At 31.4% G+C, this 27,217-nt stretch overlaps 1 protein-coding gene across 2 annotated transcripts; it reads left to right on the forward strand.

Moving 5' to 3' along the window:
• On the forward strand, positions 1-26,871 carry LOC129953794 (uncharacterized). 2 transcript variants are annotated; one of them, XM_056067255.1, is made up of 5 exons: positions 1-157; positions 22,905-23,087; positions 23,160-23,296; positions 25,479-25,676; positions 25,744-26,871. In XM_056067255.1, exons 1-5 carry the CDS (start codon positions 139-141, stop codon positions 25,828-25,830), a joined length of 624 nt encoding a protein of 207 aa, XP_055923230.1. In that variant the 5' UTR covers positions 1-138; the 3' UTR covers positions 25,831-26,871. The 2 variants fall into 2 exon arrangements, with proteins under 2 accessions (XP_055923230.1, XP_055923231.1); XM_056067256.1 differs by lacking the exon at positions 1-157 and adding an exon at positions 5,632-5,779.
• The last annotated feature ends 346 nt before the right edge of the window (positions 26,872-27,217 follow it).

Raw genomic sequence — 27,217 nt, forward strand, 5'->3', positions numbered from 1 at the left:
TTGCTTTAGTTAACATTGTATCTCGCGTTGAAGACGTTGTGTTGTGGTGAAAAAATTCGTGTGTGATTTAAAAATAAAAGAAATCAAACTTTTTTAAATTTTAACAGACAAAAATAACAAAACAAAAATATAAACAATATGTTCAGTTCATTCACAGGTAAACGAAATTATGTAGTTTTTCTTTGTTTGTAGTTATTGTTAACTATTTTGTTTTTGTTTTTATTTATTAAATCGGGCACCACCTTGTTGTATACCTTTAAAAATTCTTATGAAAATTCAACAATTTTGGATTAATTTAAAAGCATACATTTCAGGATACACTTTAATTCATTTGGTGTTTTTTTGATTGTTTTATTTTAAAAATATTGCTTTTATTTTTTAAATTGAAGATTATGTCATTCCTTGAAAATTCCTCTACATCCCACCACCTTTCAAAACAGCACCCAATAACTTCATCAGTTTTATTTTATTTTTCTTACTCACCATCGCCACCAATGAAATACATGTTGAGTAAGGTTTTGAAATTTAAAACAACGCAAAAGCAAAACAAGAGACTTGAACAACATGGTTTTTAAAATTTGTAAATAGGTACATTTTTACAACTTTGTAAGTGAATATTAGTCACATCTAAAGTTTTAAAACATTGTTTTCAAGAATTTAATTTATTTATATCGAAGATTCGTTAAATTAATTAGAAAAAGTTTTATGAGTAGATTGTTTATAGTTTTAAATTGTTACTTATACAAATATACATTTTTTTAAATATTTTAACAAAAATTTGGATGTTTTTTCGATCAGTAATTTTCCTTTTAGGAAGTTGCTGTTATTAAAAAATTCTATTTACTAGAACATATAATTTATTCATCAAAAGATTTCCTCTTGGGCTTCCAATCATTTGAGTTTCACAAAAGTTTTTGAATAGCTAAAAGAGAGTTCAAATTCAATACTTAATCAGTTTTTTAGTTTTCTTGATATGTGCCGTTTCTTTCCCTGTAACACAAAAGATTAATATTGACACTTTGTCTATGTCAGCCATTGAATTATTACGTCATTCAAAAGTCTTCAATTGACTTTCGAAACGAATTTTCGAACATGAACTTAAAACTATGCTCTTCTCAAGACAATATTGCTTCAGACATTTCGTCAAGTCTTTATAAAGATAAATCCCTACTTTATTAAAATGCGGTTTTTATAAATTTTACTTCAATTAATTTAATCCACTTAAAATATTTATTTACTTGAGTTGAGTAGTTTGTGGAAAAAAAAAATAAAAGACGCATTAAACATTAAGTTCGACTCAATGTCGTTTCTAAAACTTGCTATAAAACCGGCAATAAGTCACTTTTGTTTACGTGTTTTGTTTATTTTATTATTGCTGCGTACATTAAGATTCTATCAGAAGCTTTAACTAATCGATTTGGGTGGGTATCCGTATCTGGTAGATACTGTATTGCTACTTCATTTAATTCAATAGATAATTACGTCATTTTTATTTATGTTAGAAGTGTAGACATCACATTATTTTCTATATTGCTTTCCTTTTGGAATGTAAATAAAAAAACAGAAGACTTTGGGGCACAAGACTGATGATTTGAAATATGGGAACATCGAAGTATCTAACTGTTAATTTAATTGCTATTTTTGCCGGTCATTAGGAGATGGTTAATTTTGTATTTTGTTGTGAAATATTAGAATTGCCAAAATAAAACTGTGCGATTTTAATATTAATTTAGAATTAAGAATTTCTTACTGAAAGAACTTTTTTGATAAAACAAAATATATACAATCTTTTAGGATTCCGTAAATAGAAATGCGGAGATTATGCAAACTAATCTATAAAAGGTAAAAACTTTCCTTATGGAAAGTTTCGGAATCTGAAAAATAAAGTACGTAACTTTAAAAATATATAAACATTAAATTGTTTTTATTGATACAAATAAATATCATTCCTAGATATTTGTATTTCAGTGAGAAATAATTAGTTGTTTATTGGAACATTAAACTAAAGTTATAAATGAATTTAGGATGATAATAATGTGGAAGAATGCTTAGTAGTGAATAAGAACATTAATTTGTATCTTTATTTCTGCTTTATAACTGTATTGTTTTATCTTAAATCCTTTTAAAATTTTTCATGAACTTTCTATCAAACTGCGACTTTTTGATAAGGAAAATTAATAACCAAATAATAATAAACAATAGCTTTTCATAAGAACTTTAAAAATTATTACATTTCTATTTCTTCTTTGAAAATGTTTGAAAATGCATCTCAGTATTTTCGCAGTTTACCTGTATATGTACAGTTCGTGTCACATGAATAGGGACAAGCTTTTTTCATTTTTTATTTGACAACAGTTTTAGTACCCGTTGCATGATGGTTAGTGCGTTGGACTGCCATGACATAGGTCTTGGGTTTAATCCCTGTTGTGCCATTTAAAGTTTCACAGTAATTCTTCACATGAAAAGTGCTTAAAACTGTAGGTCCCATACATTCCTGAAAATATTACTCGCAAATAGGAATGGTTGAAACGGGCTGTTGCGCCACCTAATTTTGTTTTAATTTTTCAAATCTCAATGTTTTTTGATAAAACCGAAATGATGTATTAAGTTTATACTGGAAACAAAATGTTTGGATTAAGTTGATAAATACAAGTTTCATGGAGGGTTTTCCAAAGAAGTTCATGAAAAGTTCCTGGGCTTTTGTTTCACTTGAATAGGGACAAGTAGCAGTACCCGTAACTTGAAAGTTATGGCTGAAACACAAACCCGTTTTAGCTTGGGATTCGTCTGGGTTACGTTGGGCCTGCTTCGAGGTGGCTTTGAATGACACTTCCAATATGACATTTCTAAAATGGCACTTCTGTCATTAGCCGCTGTTATTTTTTCTCAAAATACAAAAAAATATGAGTTTTGAAATCGATAAAATTAAATTTATCGCGAAAGTAGCTTAATTACCAATGGGAACCCCTCTAAAAGCAAATGTTTTTTGTTTGTTGAGTTTTGTATAGGTGTTGAGCTGTCAAACAAAGCAAATTTTTAGCAAATTTGAACTAGAGCTTTCGTTTGGAGTCACATTACGTAACATTACGTTATTTCCTTATACGATTGTTAAATAAAACGTGAGGTCGAAGCTGCATTGTGATAGCATGCATTGAATTCCTTTAGCTGAACATGTAAACGTCAGGCGGAGCCGAAGCTGAGGCGTGTTTGTGTTTCGGCCATTAGTGCGTTGGACTGTCATATGTCAAAGGTCTTGGGTTCAATCCATGCTGTGCTACCGAAAGTTTTTTTTTCACGGATACTGCCTCTTGCGAGGAATTGACAAATTCTCCAAGAGTAATTCTTGTCATGAAAAGTGCTTTCTAAAATAAGCCGTCGGATTCGGCTTAAAACTGTAGGTCCCCTTCATCCTCGAGAACATTACTTGCACACAGTTTGACGCTTTAAAGTAAAGAAAATAACAAAAAGTGTTCTGGTTTAGATAAATACTAGTTTTATTGAATGGATTAAAATAATTTTTAGTAATTCGTGCTACATTCTGAATTACTTTAAGAAATCTGTGGTGTATTGAATTATAAAGTGTTTTCAGATAATTGAGTGATATTTAGGCCCAGGACCGTTTTATGGCTTCAATAATCTCTTCGGTTTTTTTGATATTGTTGTCCTTGTTCATAGACTTTTCTTGAAAGCCATCCCCACACGTTTTCCATGATGTTTAGGTCAGGAGAATATGGAGGCCATGTTAATAGGTTCACCTTTGGCTCCTGAATATAGGCTTCTGTTGTCCGTGCTATATGTATTGGTTCATTATCTTGTTGAAAGTTCCATCTTGATCCACTAAACACTAAATAATTCAGAAAACTGCGGATAAGCTTGCTCAAGAAACGATTTTATGTGATTGCCTTAATTTTAGAGCTTTGAAAATCTAGCTCCACTGTCCTGTAATAAGGGATTGCTTCCCATACCATTACACCGCCTTCTTTGCTGTGTAATTTTTTAAATTACATTTATTCCTTTCTTAAATCATGGAAATAGCAGCTATATCCATCAGGTCCCCCTAAATTAAATTTGTTTCCATCGGACCTAATATGATTTTTTGCAAAATTAGGGCGTTGGCTCTTGTGTGCAGCATTCAAAAGTGGGTTTGCCTTCTGCACTCCCGAGTAACAGTCGATCAAGTAGAATTTACCCCAGCTTCTGCTTTGATTTTACTGATGGAAAGCCTTGAAGTTGATGCAACTTTCACTATCAACCGCCTTTTCTGAAAGGATATGGCTTTCTTGACTCTTCCTTTGTGGTTTTTCCATACCTATCTCGGTCCATAAGGTAGTTGGCTTTGGCTCTTTCGTGCAGCATTCAAATGTGGTTTTGCCTTCTGTATCACCCGAGTAACAGTCGATCTGCTAGCATTTACCCCAGCTTCTGCCTTGATTTTACTGATTTGAAGCCTTGAAATTAAAACAGCTCTCACTATCACCCTCCTTTCCTGAAATGATGTGGCTATCTTGACTCTTCCTTTGTGGTTGTTTTCATAGCTACCTGGGTCCTTGATTTTTTCAGATTTTGCTGGCTATAAAACTGATGGTTTTGCCGAGATCCCGGTAAGCTCGAATTTTTCCTATTTTCTCCTTGGTTAGACCCTTACCTCTTCCCATACTTCTTGATTCTATCAATTTAATACTCGTACTTAGCTCCTAAACGATGAGAGTATTCTTTAATCTGATTTAAAATAGACTAATAGGTACATTTAGATCTTGTCCCTTTTGATATGACGCAATTTCTTATGACCTTTTTCCGAAAATATGCCATAAAACTTGTTTTTAACAACGTAATCCAAGAACTTGTTTGCAATATAAACGTAATACATACCTCATTCATTCCACATTTTTGTTTGTCCAAAAAACCTATTCTCTTGATAAATAAAGTCCAATAAAAACGAAAAAAGCTAGTCCCTATCCATGTGACACAAAGTGTATGTAAATATCTTTGATCTTGCGTTCTTTTAAAAAATGTTATTGCTAAAGTTAGATAAGAAATTTAAAAAGTTTGTATTTAATGATATTCAGAAATTTCGCTTGAGACATCTTTTGTTTTCTCTTAAAAAAAATACCTGTTCGTATTTTGAAGATCAAAATGAAACCTCTTAGTGGAAAACCTTATAAATACTTATTTTAAAAGTTGTCGCAAAGAGAAAAGCAATTAAAGAAAATCATAGTTTCCTTTACGAAAGAATAAACCAAAGGCACATGTATTTTTACTTAATTTCAATAATTCCTGTTGCGAATCAGTAAATTCTTCTATAAGTAAAAAGCTTATACATTAAGTAATAATGTTTTGTCATTTGTACGAATTTTAAGACATTAAGTTCCATATTTTTCCACATCATGATATAAAGTCATAAGTATATGTACCTACTCGTATGTTGCAGAATAAAGTCAGTAAAGATTAAATAAATATTTGTAGATATATTTTTTTTGTAATCATTTCAAATTGAAAATATTTTGATTGTTTTCTGTTAATCATTAAGTTGACCTAAGCAAACAACAATAAAAGCTATTGTCATTCCAGTCTCCTAATGAATAAGCAGTAAATTGTATTCTCACCGAGATTTGTTTAAAATGCATGAATTCTCAGCTAAGTGACATCAGTCTTGTATTCCTAGTTGACATTGACATATCGGTGATAATTTTCTATAGTAGCTTTTATTGTTTTAACTCGAATTTCAAACTTTAAGTGTTAATATTATTATTAATAAATACTAAAATGGAAGGAATAACATGTACGTATAAATATAATTTTAAAAACAAATAAAACAGCATACCGAAAAAAAAGAAATATTGAGACAGAAAATAGACCTTCCAGATCTTCTTGTTAACTCTGAACTTCGGGAGAATAGTGTTTTTTTGTCAGGAAAGTTGATTTCGGTCTCTAAATGTCATGATATTTGTGAAAAGTTTCAATAACAAGGCTTCTTTAAAAATGAATATGTTAACTTTTAGGTATTCAATGTGTTGTTTAAGTTTCAAATTGTGTAGTAGAGCCGTACTTTAAAAGCCATTGTTATCCTTCATCTCAAGCCATGTGTTAATAGACAAGAATAAATTATTTTCAAATATTTTTAATTTTAAGTTTCAAATCAAACAAACAATCTCCAAAAGCACCAAAAACTACCGCACACATTTCCTATATTGCCTTCACATGCATCTTTTTTTAATTTATTTTCCACTCAAATTTCTATTTATAAATTCTTTTATTCAAATAAAATTTTTCTAATATTATTTTTTCTTATGGAAAAATAAAACAACAAAATTTTCTTTTTCTATAATTTTTATTTTTAATTACAAACACGCAGACAGTTCAAAATGTAAGTATTGCGTAAAACATTAAAAAAAAAAACTTTTATAAAATAAATTTTGAATGAGCAACAAAAATTATAAAACAAAAAAGTAGATCTAGATTGTGACGTAGAATGAATTAGATTGATTGTATTAAAGATGGATGTATGGAAAAAAAACATAGATTTAGTTTTTTTTCATAAGTTTTGTAGTGATTTTTTGAATAAGCAAGTTTCTAGTTCGTATAACTTTTGAATAGAAAACATCTTTAGACTCGTAGTTTTAAACAATTGAAAACAAATATTGACCACACCTTAAAGTATGAAATTTTGCAGAAGAATATTTTTATTCAAAGCAATTATATTATTCAATATCAATATGGATTTATTTGGAAGCTTCTAAATACTTTTCACAATAGAAAACAGCGATGTTCGTAATTTCATAAATATCATTCACATTTTATAAACAAATTGTTTAATTGTTAATTCTGTTAATTTAATTTATTGCAGTAAATATTTAGCGAGTTATTTTTAGCAAATATAGCTGATAATTAAAGAACACAAGACTTATAGTCCAGGGAAATATAGCCATTCGCATGGAAAACAAAGGTCTTTACATTTCTTAAAAAGTACATTCAAAATTCGTAGACATTTCTGGGGCATGATTGCGTCTCAATACTTTGCCTCAATTTCATAATATAGGGCTTATTATAAAGGAGCATAACAGAAAATAAACTTTTTCCGAAACAGAAAATGAACATTTTCCAAAACAGAAAATGAATTTCTTTCAAAACAGAAAATAAACATTTTTCAAAACAGAAAATGAATATTTTCCTAAACAGAAAATGAACATTTTTCAAAACAGAAAATAAATATTTTCCAAAACAGAAAATGAATATTTTCCAAAACAGAAATGGAACATTTTCTAAAAAAGAAAATAAACGTTTTTCAAAACAGAAAATTTATATTTTCCAAAAACATAAAATGGACATTTTGCAAAACAAAAACTGAATATTTTCCAAAACAGAAATTAAAAATTTTCCGAAACAGAAAATGAATAGTTTCTAAAACAGAAAATGAACATTTTCCAAAACAGAAAGTGAACATTTTCCAAAGCAGAAAATGGACACCTGCAAAACAGAAAATGAACATTTTCCAAAGCAGAAAATTATCATTTTCCAAAGCAAAAAATGAACATTTTCCAAAGCAGAAAATGAATATTTTGCAAAACAGAAAATAAACTTTTCCCAAAACAGAAAATGAACATTTTCCAAAACAGAAAATGAACATCTTCCAAAACAGAAAATTATCATTTTCCAAAGCAAAAAATGAACATTTTTCAAAACAGAAAATGAATATTTTCCTAAACAGAAAATGAACATTTTTCAAAACAGAAAATAAATATTTTCCAAAACAGAAAATGAAAATTTTCCAAAACTGAAAGTGAACATTTCCAAAGCAGAAAATGAATATTTTTCAAAACAGAAAATGAATATTTTCCAAAACAGAAAATGGACATTTTCATACATTTGATGATTAAAAGTGTTACAATCTTTCTTGTGTAGATTTATTAAATTCCCATAGAAAGTTATTGTAAAGGTTCCGATTTGTCAAATTGACAATTTTGACATTTCTTGACGTTTCAAGGTCAAGTCGAAATAAAATATTTTTAGAAAGATGTCGTTCACGACGTTTTTTCGTCGTTCATAGCTCAAGAACCAGAAGAGATATCGACTTCAAATAAATTTTGTTATACAGATAATAAAGCAGAAAGATGGAGAAAGGGCTGTCAAGAAAATTGAGTGTGTGGTTTTCTTACCATAGGTGAACATTTTGGTTAACCCTAAATATCTTATGAACCAAAAATGCTTGAGACTTGAATTAAATTTTATATAATATATTGTAACGTGATACCAATTCATAGTTTTTTTTATAAATCAAAAAAAGTGAAAAAAAAAATTGTCACCTCGAAAATTTTACGAATACAAAATGATTTTATCTCCGAAACTATTTTGTGCAACAAAAAAAAATAACATTTTTAACATTTTGTAAGATTTTGAGAAAAATCGAAGTGTCAGTTTTCTTTACAAAAAGTAAAAACTTAAAAGAAAATTTAACAAAAGTTGGTAAAAATTGATTTTCGACTCAAATATCTTTTTAAAAATTTAAGATTATGGCTTCCAATTAATTTTAACATATAAGAAATATTATTTTTAACATTTCGACAAATTTTGAGAAAATCGAATTGACAGAAAATCGAACAAAAGTTGGTAAAAATTGATTTTCGACTCAAATATCTTTTCAAAAGATTATAAGAAATATTATTTTTAATATTCTGAAAAAAATTAAGAAAAATCGAATCTACAGTTTTTTTTACAAAAAATAAAAACTTAAAAGAAAATTTAACAAAAGGTGGCAAAAATTGATTTTCGACTCAAATATCTTTTCAAAAGTTTGAGATTATGGCTTCCTACTAATTTTTACTTGTAAGAAGTATTGTTTTCAACATTCAGACCAATTTTAAGAAAAATCGAATTGACAGTTTTTTTACAAAAAATATAAACCTAAACAAAAAATTAATAAATGTTGGTAAAAATTGATTTTCGACTCAAATAGCTTTTCAAAAATTAAAAATATTGTTTTAAAATTTGTTTTATTTCACAGAAAATATTTTTTTCGATATTCATATTAATTCTATTCATCAAATTTGTAAAAATGTAAGAAATGTTACTTAAATTAGTAAAAATTTGTTTTCGACTACAAATCTATTTAACAAAACAAGATTTTCAAACTAAACTATTTCCGTATATGAAAAATATTGTTAATAACTTTAAAATTTTGAAGAATAATTCAACTGACAACTCTTCTAACCCAAGACGAAAACCTACAAACAAGCAAGACAAATCGAGAGACGGAATGGGAAGTTATCAGTGTTTTTTGCAACCCAGCCTCTTTTTGAACATTTTAACAAGCTATTTTTTTCAAGTAATTTTGAAAAATACTGAACTTTAAGACCCAGCCCTACTCCAAATTTGTCGGTACTTTTCAAGAAGTATTAAATGTGAACTAAGGACGCTTCTCATCACAATTCAGATTTTGTATCTTACTTTCCTCGACTATAAGTTACTTGTGAAATTTGCTGAAATTATTGTTTTGGATGAACGTTTCTTTTATTTTCTCATTTTATTAAGGGTTTAAAATATATGATATCTCGAAACGCTGTTATAATTTAACAAACTAAATAAAAATTTCTTTTAGTTTTTTTTTAGAGTATATACCTAAACCGTTAAAATGAAGCATATTTTTGTAGATAAATGTATGTACATAATTGAAATAAGTACCTAACTTTCACCCTTTTCTTCTGATAAAGTCCTCAAAATAATACCAGAACCTACTCTTTCTCCCTTCAAATGAAATTTTTATAACTTTATTAAGGCATCATGATTTTAACAATAGCCCAATAGCAATAAAGTAAAGTAAAAAGTCTAGATTTTAATCATCTGGCGCCTTATTATACATGAACAGGTACTTTTATATAAAATACCTATAAAGATTGACGTAATTTTATCATCATCATTCATGAATCATGATTTTTAAAAAGAGCTTTGACTTTTTAAAGCCGTGAAACAAAAGTTTTGATGATGACGGAGTAGATGACTCAGTCAAAAAAAAAATATCAAGAATACAAATTATAAAATTCCTTTAGTTCAAAGCTTTGGAAATATCTTAACTTAGCTAACTTGCCCTTGAGAACGCGTTGCGGACATGCGCTAGAACAAAGTTAAACAAAGGAAAACTAAAACACAAATTTTCCTAACGAAATTTCTCAGTAAATACGTTTTGTTGAAAAATGAAAATGCGCAAAATGTCTCATCACAGTTTCGCTTCAGAACTTCTAGTGCTGGACCAGGGCTGAAGCAATTTATGTAAAGGCCTTAACTTAAAAATAAGTTGCATCTTAATAATCTCAAGCGCAAAAAGTAAGTCATTATTATTTTTTTTATGTTCTATCTTAAGTTCAGACCATCGTAGTCTTCTGAAAACTTTGAACAGTCTATTTAAAGTATCATAAAAATAAGTTGCATCTTAATAATCTCAAGCGCAAAAAGTAAGTCATTATTATTTTTTTTATGTTCTATCTTAAGTTCAGACCATCGTAGTCTTCTGAAAACTTTGAACAGTCTATTTAAAGTATCAATTTTGTTCAGCTTTATATGATGGACATCTTTTAGAGTATTTCTTTAGTGGAACGAAACAATTGAAATTATGTTGAGCATTACATTTCATTGAATTACTTTGAAGCAAGTATGACCAGAAAAATGTGGACCCACAATTTTCTATTAAGCCCAAAAAGTCTAGAAATTAAGAAGTTTCGCTTTTCTTTTAAGAAAGAATTTTTTTAAATTTAAATGTACTGTGCCAAATAAGCCCTCCCATTCTTTGATATGCCAAATGTTATTTGATGAGATTAAAGAGTTCTGTTCCTTAAAGATTTGGTTCTAAACCATATGCTATTTCTTATTTTTGTACCTCTTAACACTTTTTATTTCGTGTAATCCGGCACTGGTCAGCACACGAAAAGAGTTTTAAAAATAGAACAATATAAAAACCACATGGACTGGAAACACGAAATCAGATCCACCAAGTAGCACAATTGTAGCAGCTACATAGTGGAACGGGTCCAGTAATGGCTATAGAAACATCGCGTGCATTCAGATAAATTCAGTTCTCCCCCCCCCTCAAAGCCAGTTTTCTACATTTAACTAGCTTCGACGACAACATACAATAATAATATATTCAGAATGTAAATCCATAGGTACAAAAATATTATAACAAAGCTGGAAGTGGTATAGAACTTAGTGTTGGAAAATTTAATGGTGAGACCGCAACATCGCACTCCAACTCCGAAAAATAATGTATAATTTTAGTATGATGTCATCTACCCAACTCAAGGTTAGGACTTAATGGCTATATTGCTATAGCAAGACACAAATATACATAAACTTGGCTATAGGTTTGACAGTAGTCGTGTTATTCTACCACAGTTCAGTTGATGGTTAACAGAACGGGCTATAAGAGAAGATGTGTTCTTTTAATTTCGTTTTTCAGTCGATAAAATATCAGCTGATTCAAACATTATATAGAAGACTGATGGTGAAGAGTTTGAGTAATGGCACAGTATTTTTTGACCTAATGCAAGTTACCAGCTTTTGAAGTTGAAATGAGATTACCGATTAGTGACATTGGCAGGGACAGTAGATAAATTTACAAATTGGTAAGGAAGGCGACACGAACGTGCTTGGAAAAATAAATATACGTTTGAAAAGAAAAGAACTACTAAAGTAATTTTAGATGAACTGCATTATAAGAAAACAATCTTTGGAAATTAGAGGAAAAGTCCGAAGAGGTCGTCTTTTAGGTTGGGGAAACATAACATCGTTATAAAAATTCAATTAAATGGATGAAATTAAATGCTATTAATGTATTATTGCATTATTATTAAGAACAAACATTTCCCATAACTTATGGAACACAACGTTGATTCTTAAATTCTTATAGGAAGTCATTGTAATCGGTACGATTTGTCAAATTGAAAATTATGACATTTTGTCGAAATATCGACTTCAAATAAATTTTGTTCTACAGATAATATTGCAGAAAGATGCGGACAGGACTCTCTACAAATTTGCGTGGTTGATTTTTTTTACCTAGCACTTTAAAAATACGGTGAACAGTTTGGTTAACCCGAAATATCTCTCGAACCAATAACGCTAGTGACTTGAATTAAAATTTATAGTATATGATACCAAGCAAATATATTGCTCGAAAAAAAATCAAATTAACGGTTTTTTTATAAATAAAAAAACAAATATTTGACACCTCGAAATTTTTAAGAGGAAAAAATGATTTCATCTCCGAAATAATTTTATGGTTAAATTTTGAGAAAAATCAAATTGACAGTTTTTCTTACAAAAAATAAGAACCTTAAAAAAACGAAGTTGGTAAAAATTGATTTTCGACTCAAATATTTCTTCAGAAATTTGTGATGTTGGCTTCAAATCAGTTTTATCTTATAAAATATATTGTTTTCAACATTCTGTAAAATGTTGACAATAATTGACAGTTTTTTTTAACAAAAATAAAAACCTAAACAAAAATAATAAAAGTTGTTAAAAATTAATTTTCGACTTAAATATATTTTCAAAACTTTGAGATATTAGTTTTAAGTTAATTTTATCTCATAAGATATATTGTTTTTGACATTCAGTAAATTTTTATAAAAGTCCATTGGTCATTTTTTTTATACAAAAATAAAATAAACAAAAAAACAGATTGTTTTTCGACTAAAAATCTCTTTAACAAAATTAGGTCTTGAAATCAAACAATTTCATCAAATTCAAAATATTGTTGGAAATTCTTAATTTTTTTAGAATAATTCAACTGACAACTTTCTTTTTAACAAAAGACGAAAACCCACAAACCTTTTAAGCGAGACAAATCGACAGAAGAATGGGAAGTTATCAGTGTGGGTCCAATCCTATTTTTGATGCAGTCAATTGACATCCTCAATACCTAGATTTGGGAAATTAATTTGTAAAATATTTTGCCATAGGCTATATAAAATTTAACTAGAATTCCTCTAAGTTAATGTCATAGATTTCAATTACAGAATTTCGTCAACGTATCTGTTAGTGGCTTTATTTCCCCCTCCGGGCTTTAAAATTAGGATGTTTTAACTGCTACAAATACACCTTTGAAACCATGTGAAAATCTTCGCAATACATGTTTGCGGTTAACTAAAATTACAGAATTTGGTCACAGGCAACGAAAAGTATCTGTCAGTGGGGTCTGCAACCAAGTCTTGAAAAAAATTGCGACATTCTCTGCTTGGTAGCAAACAAATACACCTTTGCAATAATTTAAGCCGGATTGATATTTATTAACTTTATTTTGATATACGAGTTGTCCAATGATACCACTACTCTACAATACTTACTAAATTGTAACTCTCTGTCGATACATTTGATTTTTGACAATATTCAGCAGGTTTTCTAGCTGTTATGAGGCAAGGGCGGATTCACATTTTTATTCAGGGGGGGGGGGGGGGTAGGTTCACGCACTTAACATATAGACGAGTTTTTACTTACCGCTTAAAAATGTTCTTTGAAGAAGGCTAACAAAATTTAAATAACATAATGTGCATCCTAACATTAAATGTACACATTTCAAGGCTAAAGTGACAACTTTAATTATTAAATTATTTGAGAACACTATTGTTCAGCAAGGTATAGTTTAACTATTTAATTTAATAGACTTTCTTCATATGAAAGCATTTCAAGATTCTAACAGTTTTCTAAGTATGCCATATTTAAGAGCAAAACACAATAGTTAAGAGGGTTTTATTGCTTTCATGGAGAAATGTTACGAATTGTTTTAATACTTTGCTTTCTTCCAAAAAGAATATTTTCTTTTTTGTTGCCATTTATATCAATTTGAAAAACGCTACAAAAACCCAGAAAATAAGAAAGAATCTGATATCAATAATTTTGTGTTTTTTTTTTGACGTAGTCTTTTCGGACTCAATTTTCGGGAGTCTATTATTACAATCGCTACCAGTCTGCTTAGTCGTAGATTTGAGCTGATGCTTCATCTTAAAGGAGTCAACAAAACTTTAAAATTGTAGAGAGAAACATTTTTGGTTCTTGAATTTAGGGAAATAAGTGCTTTAAGTACATAATTTCTCTGAATATAAAAAAAAAAACTAAGGTAAACAAATAAACTGGGAAGAAATGTTTGTATTGCAGTCACAAATTACACGTTTTTCACTTTTCACTTCAGCTATCAAGAAATTTAAAGCTTTTATATAAATAGATATGAAACGTGGATTTTGTTTTTCAAGTAGCCATTAGTTCAACAAAATTGTGACTTTTGCTGTTATTGGGACATTTATATTCTTGAAACTCGTGTTTAAAACTCAGTTCTAGAACATCTAAAGCAAATTCCCTTCAAAATGTAGATTTCTTTAATTTGCTACGACCTTAAAAGTTAATTTCAACACGAAGTCAATTTTGAACGAAATATATTGCTCGGCCGCAATACCTGCAAAAAAAATGTTCTCAAAAATTTAAATGCCATTAAAAAAATAATGACATTTTCGATCATCAATTTGAAAATTTTACCATAGACAAAAGCTTGCATTTAAAATTTGAAAACAAAATAACTGCCTTATGAGGGGTACCCTTCTGAAGCAATATCAAAACATGATTTTCCTGTAAAAAGAAGCCGAATTAGGAAAAAATTATAGAAAGTTCTAAAAAAATCAGTGGGTTAATTTCTGAATTCTGAATTCTAATTACTGAAAAATTTGTATGGGGAGTGCTGTTACTTTAAATATTAAAACATAAAAAAAAGCCTTAAGTTAATCGGCACAGTGGTTTATGCTTTAGGGGCCAGGACAGGCAGATAGACGAAAGGTATGGGTTTGGTTTGATTCGAACTTTTTTACGAATGCAATACTTGCCATATAAATATGTAGTTTCTATATGTCGCAAGTAAAAACCACTTCAATGTTCACTATTTATGATGTGCATACAAAAAATAAGATTGAATTGAAGGCTAGTTTCAGGAATTTAAGGGGAACTTAATATAAAATTGAAGATGTCTTATTCAGAGTCTCTTTTTTTATAAACATAATTTAAAGCATACTCAAATTTTAAATGTTCTTGACAACAAACCACTTTCTCGCGAATGTCGTTAAATTACTAACAAATCCTTACTTACACAACTTAACTGCATAAGCTTTATGGCTCATATGCCCCCCCACTGGATCGTCCATTGGTTAAAACTTGATGCATTTGTGTTAAGTATTTGGAATAGGTCAGATTCATATTATGTTCTTGGTCCAGCCCTCAGCTTAAAGTGGTAATTTTTGCAACAAAGTTTAGAAAGTTTAGGAGCGGGTTATAGGACCTCTTAAACTACTGAAGAAATTAGACCATGGTAGTTGGAAATAGTCTTAAATGAGCTTTTTAATCTTTTCTTAGAGTTTCCCAAACGTGACTACCTACCTCACAAAGTTTTAATTTACTTGCCAATGAAAAAGAAATCAACATAAATAAGTCAGTATTTGAATACAAATTTAAATACAAAACTAAACCTATATTAATTTATTTTCTTTAAAGCTTTACAAAATACAAATTAGAACATTTCTAATTTATATAAAACCTCTACACATTCCATTACAATTTTATAAATTAAATGAACAATAAGACTCAGCATGTTAACATGATTGAAAGCTTCTTAACTGATAAGAGTCTTCTTGTTTACTTTTCTTTCTAAATCACTCTTATAATTTATTTTTAAATGAGATCACTCAATATGAAGTGGTTTTTCAATCTTAAACTTGACCTCAAACATTTTTTAGAAATGATTTCATTTAAAGATTGAACTGACATATCAAATGGATAGTTTATTTGCTGAAAATGTGTACTTTTATAATTGGTTAAATGGAATGCGTATTTTTATATAAACATTTTACTTTACAAAATTGTTGCAATAATTAAAATTATTTACTTTAGGCACAAAAACTACAATCCAAAATGTTTTGAAATTTGTTTGTTATATTAAAATCATGGAAATGAAAAAGGCTTGCAAAAGAATGCAATCTTTTCTGAATGCAATCCTTAACGAATTAACTTTTAAGATTATATTCATTGAATTCACTTCAAATTTTGCAATCACAAATCAGTTGGTATCAAAAAATTTGCAATAGTATTTTTCTCCATTAGTATTTTTCCACATTTGTCTGCAATCATTTTAGACTTCATGAAATCCTTTGAAGCCTTGGATTTATTTGAAGTCTTTGGGTTTATTTGAAGGCTGCAAACATAATTCAAATAAAGGGTGATTTTTTGAGGTTAGGATTTTCATGCATTAGTATTTGACAGATCACGCGGGATTTCAGACATGTTGTCAAAGAGAAAGATGCTCAGTATGCTTTGACATTTCATCATGAATAGACTTACTAACGAGCAACGCTTGCAAATCATTGAATTTTATTACCAAAATCAGTGTTCGGTTCGAAATGTGTTTCGCGCTTTACGTCCGATTTATGGTCTACATAATCGACCAAGTGAGCAAACAATTAATGCGATTGTGACCAAGTTTCGCACTCAGTTTACTTTATTGGACATTAAACCAACCACACGAATGCGTACAGTGCGTACAGAAGAGAATATTGCGTCTGTTTCTGAGAGTGTTGCTGAAGACCGTGAAATGTCGATTCGTCGCCGTTCGCAGCAATTGGGTTTGTGTTATTCGACCACATGGAAGATTTTACGCAAAGATCTTGGTGTAAGACCGTATAAAATACAGCTCGTGCAAGAACTGAAGCCGAACGATCTGCCACAACGTCGAATTTTCAGTGAATGGGCCCTAGAAAAGTTGGCAGAAAATCCGCTTTTTTATCGACAAATTTTGTTCAGCGATGAGGCTCATTTCTGGTTGAATGGCTACGTAAATAAGCAAAATTGCCGCTTTTGGAGTGAAGAGCAACCAGAAGCCGTTCAAGAACTGCCCATGCATCCCGAAAAATGCACTGCTTGGTGTGGTTTCTACGCTGGTGGAATCATTGGACCGTATTTTTTCAAAGATGCTGTTGGACGCAATGTTACGGTGAATGGCGATCGCTATCGTTCAATGCTAACAAACTTTTTGTTGCCAAAAATGGAAGAACTGAACTTGGTTGACATGTGGTTTCAACAAGATGGCGCTACATGCCACACAGCTCGCGATTCTATGGCCTTTTTGAGGGAAAACTTCGGAGGACAATTCATCTCAAGGAATGGACCGGTAAGTTGGCCACCAAGATCATGCGATTTGACGCCTTTAGACTATTTTTTGTGGGGCTACGTCAAGTCTAAAGTCTACACAAATAAGCCAGCAACTATTCCAGCTTTGGAAGACAACCTTTCCGAAGAAATTCGGGCTATTCCGGCAGAAATGCTCGAAAAAGTTACCCAAAATTGGACTTTCCGAATGGACCACCTAAGACGCAGCCGCGGTCAACATTTAAATGAAATTATCTTCAAAAAGTAAATGTCATGGACCAATCTAACGTTTCAAATAAAGAATCGATGAGATTTTGCAAATTTTATGGGTTTTTTTTTTTAAAGTTCTCAAGCTCTTAAAAAATCACCGTTTACTACAAAATAATGAAAAGACTTGAAAATGCAAATGAATGAATGTAGCCTAATATAATTTGAGGTAGAAATGATTACATTCTTTCCGATGTGAAATATTTGGTGGTTAAAAATTTAATTTTAAAACTAAGTTAAATGAATCAAATCCAAATCCAATTCAAATTAAGATTTATTAAGATTGCATTCTTTTTTAACCCTGAGTTTCTGACTGTATTTAGAAAGGAGATGTCTTATATTGAAATATTAAAAATAAACCTAGACTTTAAGTTGAAGTTGAGGGTGAAGATTGCTCCAAATTTCCTTAACGTCCGAGAAGAAAAATTAAAAATGGAAAAATTCAAATGTGTTTCAAGTTTATTTTTCATAAATCAAGTTGATCTAATTAAAGGTTATTAGTGTCGAAGAATTGTTACTTTTTAAAAAATCTAGACAAATGCATTTGCATCCTTCATAAAATGACCAAAGAGTCATTTTCTAAGCCTAAACAAATGGAATACATTAAAAAATACTTTACGAATTTCCCTTCAGCAAACATTTATTTATAAATTCTGACGCCCCCGATCTAAATAAAGCATATTCTACAATTTATACCGTTCTATATATGTACATAATTACGTATGTATATATAGATACACAAAATTACATACTTTACCAAGCGCCTTTGTATCAATTGAATTATTTTCCACAACAAGTCTACAACAGAAAATACCATGTCTTTATACTACGGAAAGAAAATAATCATGATCTAGGAAAACATGCTTCGAGAAGGAACACAAAAGTCTCTACATTTAATTCGGTCTACACTGAAAAAATAATTTTTGTAAGATTTTTCGTTAAGATTCAGTTTTAATTTGAAATGGTGAACGGTCCTACGAAATTGTATTCAATGGCAGAGTTCAGTAAATCATTTCACATTCTTGATGTGCGGCAGAAGTAAGAATATCTTTATTTGACAGTACTTCTGAAATTTAGCTAACCGGGAAAATGAAGAATTTACCGGGAAGTTAGAACAAGCAGCAGAGCTTGGAAAATATCAAATATTTTCAATAAAACTTGCCGATTTTTTGAAGAATCGAATATTACGTATAATAAATCCATGTTTTCTCAAAAAACTTAAATTTCTTTGTTTTTTAAATAGACATTTCTCTCAGTGTATCTTCCTGGTATGGGGTATAATATAGTGATGCTGTTTTTGATGCCAATGATGTCATCACAGAGGAATGTTGTAAAATTATCTATACATACTTTACCCGCACCACACCTAGCATTCTTGAGGCAGCATCGTAGTTCGTCGTAGACCACCACCTCAGAACCAAAGTCAAAGCATATAGCATTTATATCTTTAGCTTGATGCGGTCATTTGTTTTGTTTTGTTTTCGAAAAATAAACCCATTTACCGTGCTTAGCTAATGGACTTAAGTTGATGATGCACTTTTATATTTTTTTTAAAGATGATTAATAAAACCAATTGTTGAAATTGAATTTCCTTGGAAATAAGTTTTTACCTAATATAGTTGTCATAGAGGAATGAAGTCATTGATAAAATTGTGGAAGCAGTTGTCAAATACTTAGAATGTGAGAATATTTAATGAAAATAATTATGAATAAACTTTAAGAAGTTGTCAAGGGTGAGAACTAGGTTTTCTGGTAAGACTTTAATTCGCATCTTATCCAAGAATTGGTATCAGAATCTAATTGATAAGCTTCTGAAACTTGGATTTCAAAGCAACGCAACATAAATTTAAGTGCGAATTTAACTGTATTTAAAGTTATGGTCATAAAAACAATATGGTCGGTAACCGGAATCAAAGCAAAGACACACAATTAATAAGATTTGGCTATCAGATGATAGACTGGTTTTGTCTTTTGCTAATTGCCAAATTTAGAAACGAAGCGTCAATATGAATTTCGTTTTCTTTTGAAATTTGTGATCATTAAATATTTTCAGGAATGAATATGGGTTAAATTAGTAAAGTTTCAATTTCAGTATTTTGGCCTTTTTGATTTCGGATTTTCATCTTAATTCAACTTAACATTTACCAGATCCCACATAACCTAGGTATTTGCGGAAGAAGACTTAGTGTGGGTGTTGATTTGTATTGTGAAATAACGTCGCGTTGAGAAGCTGAATTTATACATACAACGGAAATGATTTCTAGTTGTCAGTGATACATAAATACACAAGTTTCATCTTTGTATGGAATGAAGTATTTAAAAAAACGCTAAGCTGGCAAAAGTAGTTTTAGAATTGCTTATCTATACAACTATAAGTAAACTTAGCTTTTTTTAAAGATGCATGAGAAGTTTCGATGGTTGTTGTCTATGGATTGACAGTTTAGAATGTCAAACTATGTTAACATATCTGTTCAGCACAAAAATGTTTGAAAATTAATAATTAAATTGAATTAAAACAAAAAGATCTGTTAGTGAAGTTCATAAAGCTTAGTGATGGAACTTATTTCTTGTTTAAAAAGTCAACGTAAATAAAACACAAATAAAACTTTTGTTCTATAATATTTTTAATTTTTATTATTTTATTTTTATTTTTATTATAAAGTTTGAACGTTGACATTATGTGTGAAAAACAATATTATTTAAATTACCACCACACTAATTGTTGCAAGCTTCGATTCTTTTGAGACAACGTTTTGACACATATTGGCCGGTATCTCAGCCATAACTTGGCGAATGTTGTTTTTAAGTGCTCAAGAGTTAAAGGTTAATCTGCATAAACACGTTTTTCGGGTAGGCCCACAAAAAAAAGTCCAGCGGTGTCGAATTGCATAATCTTGGTGGCTAGTTGATATGGGAACGACGAGATATTAAGCTGTCAAGAAATGTCTCTTGCAATAAAGCCATATTCACTCAAGTTGTGTGGCATGTCACACCGTCTTGTTGAAACCATATATTCTCCAAGTCTTATTCTTCAATAGCGGCAAAAAAAGTCTAATTGACTTTTTGTGGTGTTAATAGTCTCTCTTCAATTACTTGATGATCCTCAGAACCCAAGTTGACCGGTCCCGAACGTGAAATAAAATGTTCACCGAGCTCGCCTTTCAATAAGTCCATTATTGCGCGTATTGTGTTTACGTGTAGCTCGCCTTGTTGAAACTAAATGTCATGAAGTTGGATATCATATCACTTTAGAGCTCACCGTTCACAGTTACGTTACGATTCTCATCATCTTTGAAGAAGTACGGTCGAATGATGCCACCAGGCCATAAACCGCACCAAACTGTGACTTTTTGTGGATGCATTGGTAGCTCTTGCAATGTTTCTGGCTGATATTCACTTCAAAATCGACAATTCTGCTTATTTACGTACCCATTGAGACAAAAATGAACTTCTCACAATTTTTCGGTAAAAAAAGTGGATCTTCGGCTAACTTTCCAAGAGCCCATTCAACAAAAATTTTACATTGCAGTAGGTCGTTCGGCTTTAATTCTTGCACCAGCTGTATTTTGAAAGGCATCACACTTTAATCTTTCTACAAAATTGTCAACGTTGTTGAGTAACAGAGGCGGAGGCCCAATTGCTGCAAACGGTGACGAATCGATAATTGATGGTCCTCATTAACACTGGCTGATATTTCGCAGTTCCGACTCTACGTAGGCGCGTTGGTGCTTTAATGTCCAATAATGTAAATTTACTTACTTACTTTAATTAGCGCTATAGCGCATTGTGCTCCTGGGCCTCAAGTAATAACTTTCGTCAGTTTACTCGATCTCTAGCTTGCTGCCTCCAGTTTCGAATACCATGTTGAAGTGCGTCGGCTTAAGCTTGATCACTCCACCGGAGATGAGGACTGCCTCTGCTTCTTGTTCCCTCAGGCTTGGCATTTAATACCTTGCGGTGTAGAGTTTCGATGTTCATTCGCTCGACATGCACCAGCCGTCTTAAACGTTGTACACGAAGTTTTTTGACCAGTGGCAAGTCGCTGTACAGCTCGTATTACTCCTGCTATAATCTTCCCCGCCAGATGTTTCTTTGCATGTCGAAACAAACCGGACCATATATCGTACGCAGAACCTTCCTCACGAAGATACCTAGAGATCCTTCATCCGCCTGTGAGAGGGTCCAATCTTCTGCACCATACAGCAAGACTGGGATGATTAAGGCTCTCAACTGCTTGCTAGGCCAAAGAAACAGCGATTAGCAAGGGTAATTCTACGTTTGTCGATGTCATCTGCATATCCAAGGTATTGTGTGGAGTTTTGAAAGATGGTTCCACTTGTATTGGCGTTGGTGTTGCGCACCACTCTTTCAAGAACAATATTGAAGCAGCTACATGACAGCGCATAGCCTAGTCGAAGTCCTCTGGTGGTTTCAAAACTTTGACAAAACAACTAGCATTTTCTAACGTCATCCTGATAAGTCGTATCAGTTTGGAAGGGATACTAAAACTCAACATGGCACGGTATAGTTCGTTTCTGTCTACACTATCATAAGCTGCTTTAAAAGCGATGAAAAGATGGTGTGTTTCCATGTTATGTTCTTGGGTCTTTTCCAGGATTTGGCGTAGAGTGAAAATTTGGTCTATGGTAGATTTTCCAGGCCTGAAGCCACACTGCTAAGGGTAAATTAGTTTATCAGTAAATGGCTTCAGGCGTTCACATAATACGCTGGACAAGATCTTGTAACAATGTAAATTTGATGCGAAATTAAGCCACAATAGCCCGAATAGCCGCTTCAGTGGGTTGATTAAACTGACCATAAAATGGAAGAAGCGCGCGATGAACTTTCTTAACAGAGCACGCATTTTGATAATAAAATTCAATAATGTGCAAGCGTTGTTCATTTGTAAGACGATACATATTTAAATTATAGATCAAACTGAAGATGTTTGATAGTGAAGCAAAACAAGTTCTCCAGTTGCTTAAACCAGTGTTGCCGAAAGGATAATCCACCCTTTATAATGTTTTACAATAACAATTAACCTAACATTACAATAAATATTTACGTCTTTTATAACAATTTATAGTTTCTAAGCTCTTAAGAAAAATCCCATAGATTTAACCACATTTTCCACTCGATTTTGTTTTTTAAATGATATTTTGCATTGATAATAGAAATTGCTAGATTTAGTAGTTAGTGAGTTTATTATTAGGTCTTTAACTTTATGCTTTCTATGAACTTTGCAGTTCACTTAGTACATTAAATTCATCATAATTTTATTTAAGCTTAAATATATATTTAATAATAATAATTAGCTTAGGGACTCTGATAAACTTAAACGCCTAAGAAATCACCATTGCACGAAATAGAGTTGATTTTACTGTTTAAAAAATTTCTTCACATCTATAACATAAAACTTTATTATAATCTTACATTACTTGACTAATATAATTTATATTCTCTATTACTCTTAGCATCTTTGAAGGGTCTCGGTGACAAAACCGTCAACTTATTCAGCAAGAAGAAGGATGAAGCTTCCCAATTGGCTGAAGAAAAAGCAAAAACTGCAGCTAAACTAGCAGAAGATCAAGCCAAAAATGTAGGAACAATGATTTCTTCGGCTGCATCTGATGTTGGAAATTTGGCATCATCAACAGGTATTTATTATTAATAAATATACTAAAAATTTTTAAATTAATTAATTTTGTGTTAAAATTTTATTTTTAAAGCAAAACAAGCTGAAAATACTGCTGCAAGTGGAGTCCAGACTGCAAATGCTGCTGTTGAAAACACAGCCCAAACCATTGGTCATGCTGCTGAAAACACGAAGACAGCTGCCGCTAACATTACTGAAGCTTCTACAAAGGTATTTTAAGAAAGCAGTATCAAATAATGACGTAACATTAGATTAAGTTTTGAGCTAAAGACACATGGTTTTGTTTAACTAAGTTCTGAACCAAGAAACTACATATTTTTTTCAGAAACCAATTTAGACCATTTATTATAGAATTGAAAGTTAATGTTTAATTTTTATATTATAAAAAAATAAAAAGAAATCAATGATTTTTAAGAGCATGGTTTGCCATTAAAAACGAAAAACGATATCAGCTAACCAGGCTACGGTTGCATTTCCATATCCCTAACATCAAATTCGCACATTTATGTCTGTACGTCCTTGATTACTATACTAATTCCCACTTAAACGTCTTCAATTAATTTTTTTCAAAATTGGGTTTGTTTCGTTGCTTTTGTGACACGTAGCAGCTTTTGTTGGAAAGAAAATTAACTCCCTCGAATTCCTTCCGTAGTCTTCATCGGTAGCTGTGACTTGAAGAACAACTGTTCCCACCCTTTTTGCATTCTACCAGCCCACTTTTCCCTGCTTAGCAGGTAAAAATGCCGTTAAAAGGCTAACCTCGGTGAATCGGGAATGTTGTAGCTCGGGATCAAAGAAGATCTCCATATCAGTAGTGCAGTCTAGAATCTCTAAATTCGACTCTTTAAAGACCAAAATCTTGTCAAATATCGGTGGGTTGTCGTTAACATTGGCATTAAGAACATTGAACTACATCACCGAGGATAGACCTCAAGAGTCAACTGCAATCGGCTTAAGCTTGTACAACTGCTCCCTCTCTCTATCGAGGCCCTTTCGCCTGGTAAATCTAATTCGCAAGTGTGGCCCACTACTGAAGGTCAGATTAGAACCTAGAATAAACAATTGTATGTCAACAAACTCCTGTTCCTTATTCCACTGCTCTACTGGTTGGGTTGAATAAGTTAAAGACGTTATTTTCGGAACTGTTACACACCAAAAATCTCACTGCCACCACCCTGCAGGACTGCTTTAAACTCGGTATTTTTTCCCGCATCTTCATCTGAAACTTTGATGTATCCATTGAAGAATACTTCAGCCCTTAGCCCACAATTTTCATTTATCATTCCCACATAGACTGGAGCTTCAAATATCGGCGGGTTGTCATTAACATCGTCGACCAGCACATTTACTTGATCAATCGCTGCACCGCTGATCTATAAATAAATTAGGTGGCGCAACAGTCCATGAAGAACCAGGGCCTAGTGACTAACAACTCTCAGTAATGCGAGTAATGTTGTCAGAGATGGTAGGGACTTACAGTTTATATGCTGAATCCGAACGGCAAATTTGAGCAAGCACTTTTTCATGACAAGAATTGCTCTTGGAGAATATGTCAATTCCTCGCAAGATGTAGTACCCGTGAAAAGGTTAGGTGCCACAGTTAGGGATTGAACCCAAGACCCCTTTCATGACAGCCCAACCCACAAACCATCACGCTACGGGTACTACTACCCTACTACCGCACCGCTGGCTGATCTGTCTCTTCGAATATTCCACCATGATTGTCAGTTCGTAGTGGTTCCGTTCTTCTCGGTCGAAGCCGGTTATGGTCATCAGAGTTCCGTCATCGGTAAGTGTGATTTTATTCATCACTTCTTGTCGGTTGGCTGTGATGTACCGCACGTCAAAAAACCCGCTATTCTCAAGACGTCGCATTGCCCTAATTTTGGTGTTGTTTTTGGTGAAGGTACTATTGTTGAAATCGTTTAAAAGCATTCTTTGGGCGGAGATTTTGTGAGCTTCTAGGGCTTCGAACTTTTTTGTATATACCAGTTGACCGACAATAGCCCCAATTTTGTTTTCTTCCACATGGAAGCTAATAGCTCGGACATTAATTTTCCTGAAAGAAAAAATGGATGAAGAAATAGGTCAATATTTCTTTGAAATATAATAGTTTCTTAACATAAGTAATGCAATCAATTACCCGTTAAAGTTGCACAATAGAACATTAATTTTTCGAACAGTGACTGCAGCCTTTTTCAAATGTCAAAAGATGACAGCTTCAAAAGTAACAGCTGCCTAAATCGCGAGCTTTTCAATATAAAAGTGCTTATTGGAAAATCTTTTTTTAAATTATTTGAATACGGCACCGTACAATTGTATACAAATTCTATTAAATCTGAATAATACTTTATCAAATTGTTTGCTAATTGAATTGTATTTCTCTTAAAAGGCCGCAGCTACAGCTTTAGACCAGACCAAAAAAGCAGCCAATGAAGCCATCAACAAGAGTGTCAAGGCTGGTGAACAAGTTATTGATGTCGCTGAAAAGAAAATCGATGAGGCAACTAAGACAGCTAGCAATACAGTTGATCAAAAATTGAATGAAGCAAACCAATATTCTGACCAGAAACGTGGAGAACTCGAAAAGGTTTTTAAAGCTTTTAACTTTTCCCACAAAACTTAAACTATATATGTATATTTTTTGTATTTTTCAGGCAATGCAAGAAAAAGCAGCAAAACTATCTGAAACTACTAACAACGCTACAGCCAATTTAATGGGCAAACTCCACTTGGGAAATTAAATCCAACCAAGCTGCGATTTTAGAATTAATTTTTATTTTTAAGAATATGCAAACGAGAAAAAAACAATTTAAAATTATGTCCCTTGAAAAAATAAAACGCTTAACTCACTGTCAAGAAGGTGTGATATGTCCTGATAGATGTGGAATGATAAAATATACGAAGTGCCAGTTGAAAACTTTTGAAATGGGTTCACAGGAATTTTTTAAGTGGGAATTTAAATTGCACACTAAAAAAAGAGTCTCTAATCTTTATATGTAAACAAAATATACAAAATGTTGATTGTAGCTAGAAAAATATCGAAATTTTAATTATATAAACATTTACAGCTTCAAATAATCTATTTTTTTGTAAAGGATATTTTTTAACCAAAAACATGACTTTTTACAAAAAGAATTGTTTAAATACAAAAATTAAGTTTTTCAGTGCTTTAGGTTGATTCCGAAATCAGGTTTTAAACATTGTCTTAAATACAACAAAACCTTGAAGAAACTGTTTTCAATATGTAAGATTCCCGCATTATTTTAGCTTACGCAGATTGGAGCTGTTTGAGGTTTCATAATGTTCCAGCAGCTAAGCCAGGTTTAAAAACCTTCCACTGAAGAACTGTGTATTTTATCTTTTTGTAGACAAATTGTAGTGAAATAGTTTTTTATATATTTTTACATATATTTTTCTACTGGAAATATTTGCGCAATCACACCACAACCACAAAACAATGAATTACTATATTTGCATAAAACAAAACAAAAATATAAAAATTAGTAGAAATGCTAAGTGTTAGAGCAGGGAATGACATAATTATTTTATATCAAGTCAATTAAAAGAAATTACTTTGAAAGTAACGCTTTGAATAATTTGCACAATAATAATTCTATATTTAATTTTTTTGTTTTTTTTATGAATTTTCATTTGTTTATACTTTTATTATTTAAATTTAAGTTGTAAAATTTGTATCAGTAAAATACGTTTATAAAAGAAAAAAAATGTGGAGCCTTAGTTTTTAACTAATGTGTAAAATAAAAATGAAATATATTGTGAAACTGTGTTGTTATTATTTAGTTGTTATTTAAATAAACGGTGATTTTTTAAGAGCTTGAGAACTTTAAAAAAAAAAATGCATACAATTTGCAAAATCTCATCGATTCTTTATTTGAAACGTTAGATTGGTCCATGACATTTATTTTTTGAAGATAATTTCATTTAAATGTTGACCGCGGCTGCGTCTTAGGTGGTCCATTCGGAAAGTCCAATTTTGGGTAACTTTTTCGAGCATTTCGGCCGGAATAGCCCGAATTTCTTCGGAAATGTTGTCTTCCAAAGCTGGAATAGTTGCTGGCTTATTTGTGTAAACTTTAGACGGCAATTTTGCTTATTAACGTAGCCATT

Source organism: Eupeodes corollae, chromosome 1 (assembly GCF_945859685.1).
Source record: "Eupeodes corollae chromosome 1, idEupCoro1.1, whole genome shotgun sequence".
NCBI classification, from domain to species: domain Eukaryota; kingdom Metazoa; phylum Arthropoda; class Insecta; order Diptera; family Syrphidae; genus Eupeodes; species Eupeodes corollae.

What these genes read in the sequence shown, in the direction of transcription:
- LOC129953794 (XM_056067255.1), top strand. An exon ending in TTACTGAAGCTTCTACAAAG is followed by an intron (nt 23,297 to 25,478) that starts GTATTTTAAGAA and finishes TTCTCTTAAAAG; the next exon opens with GCCGCAGCTACAGCTTTAGA. An exon ending in AACGTGGAGAACTCGAAAAG is followed by an intron (nt 25,677 to 25,743) that starts GTTTTTAAAGCT and finishes TGTATTTTTCAG; the next exon opens with GCAATGCAAGAAAAAGCAGC.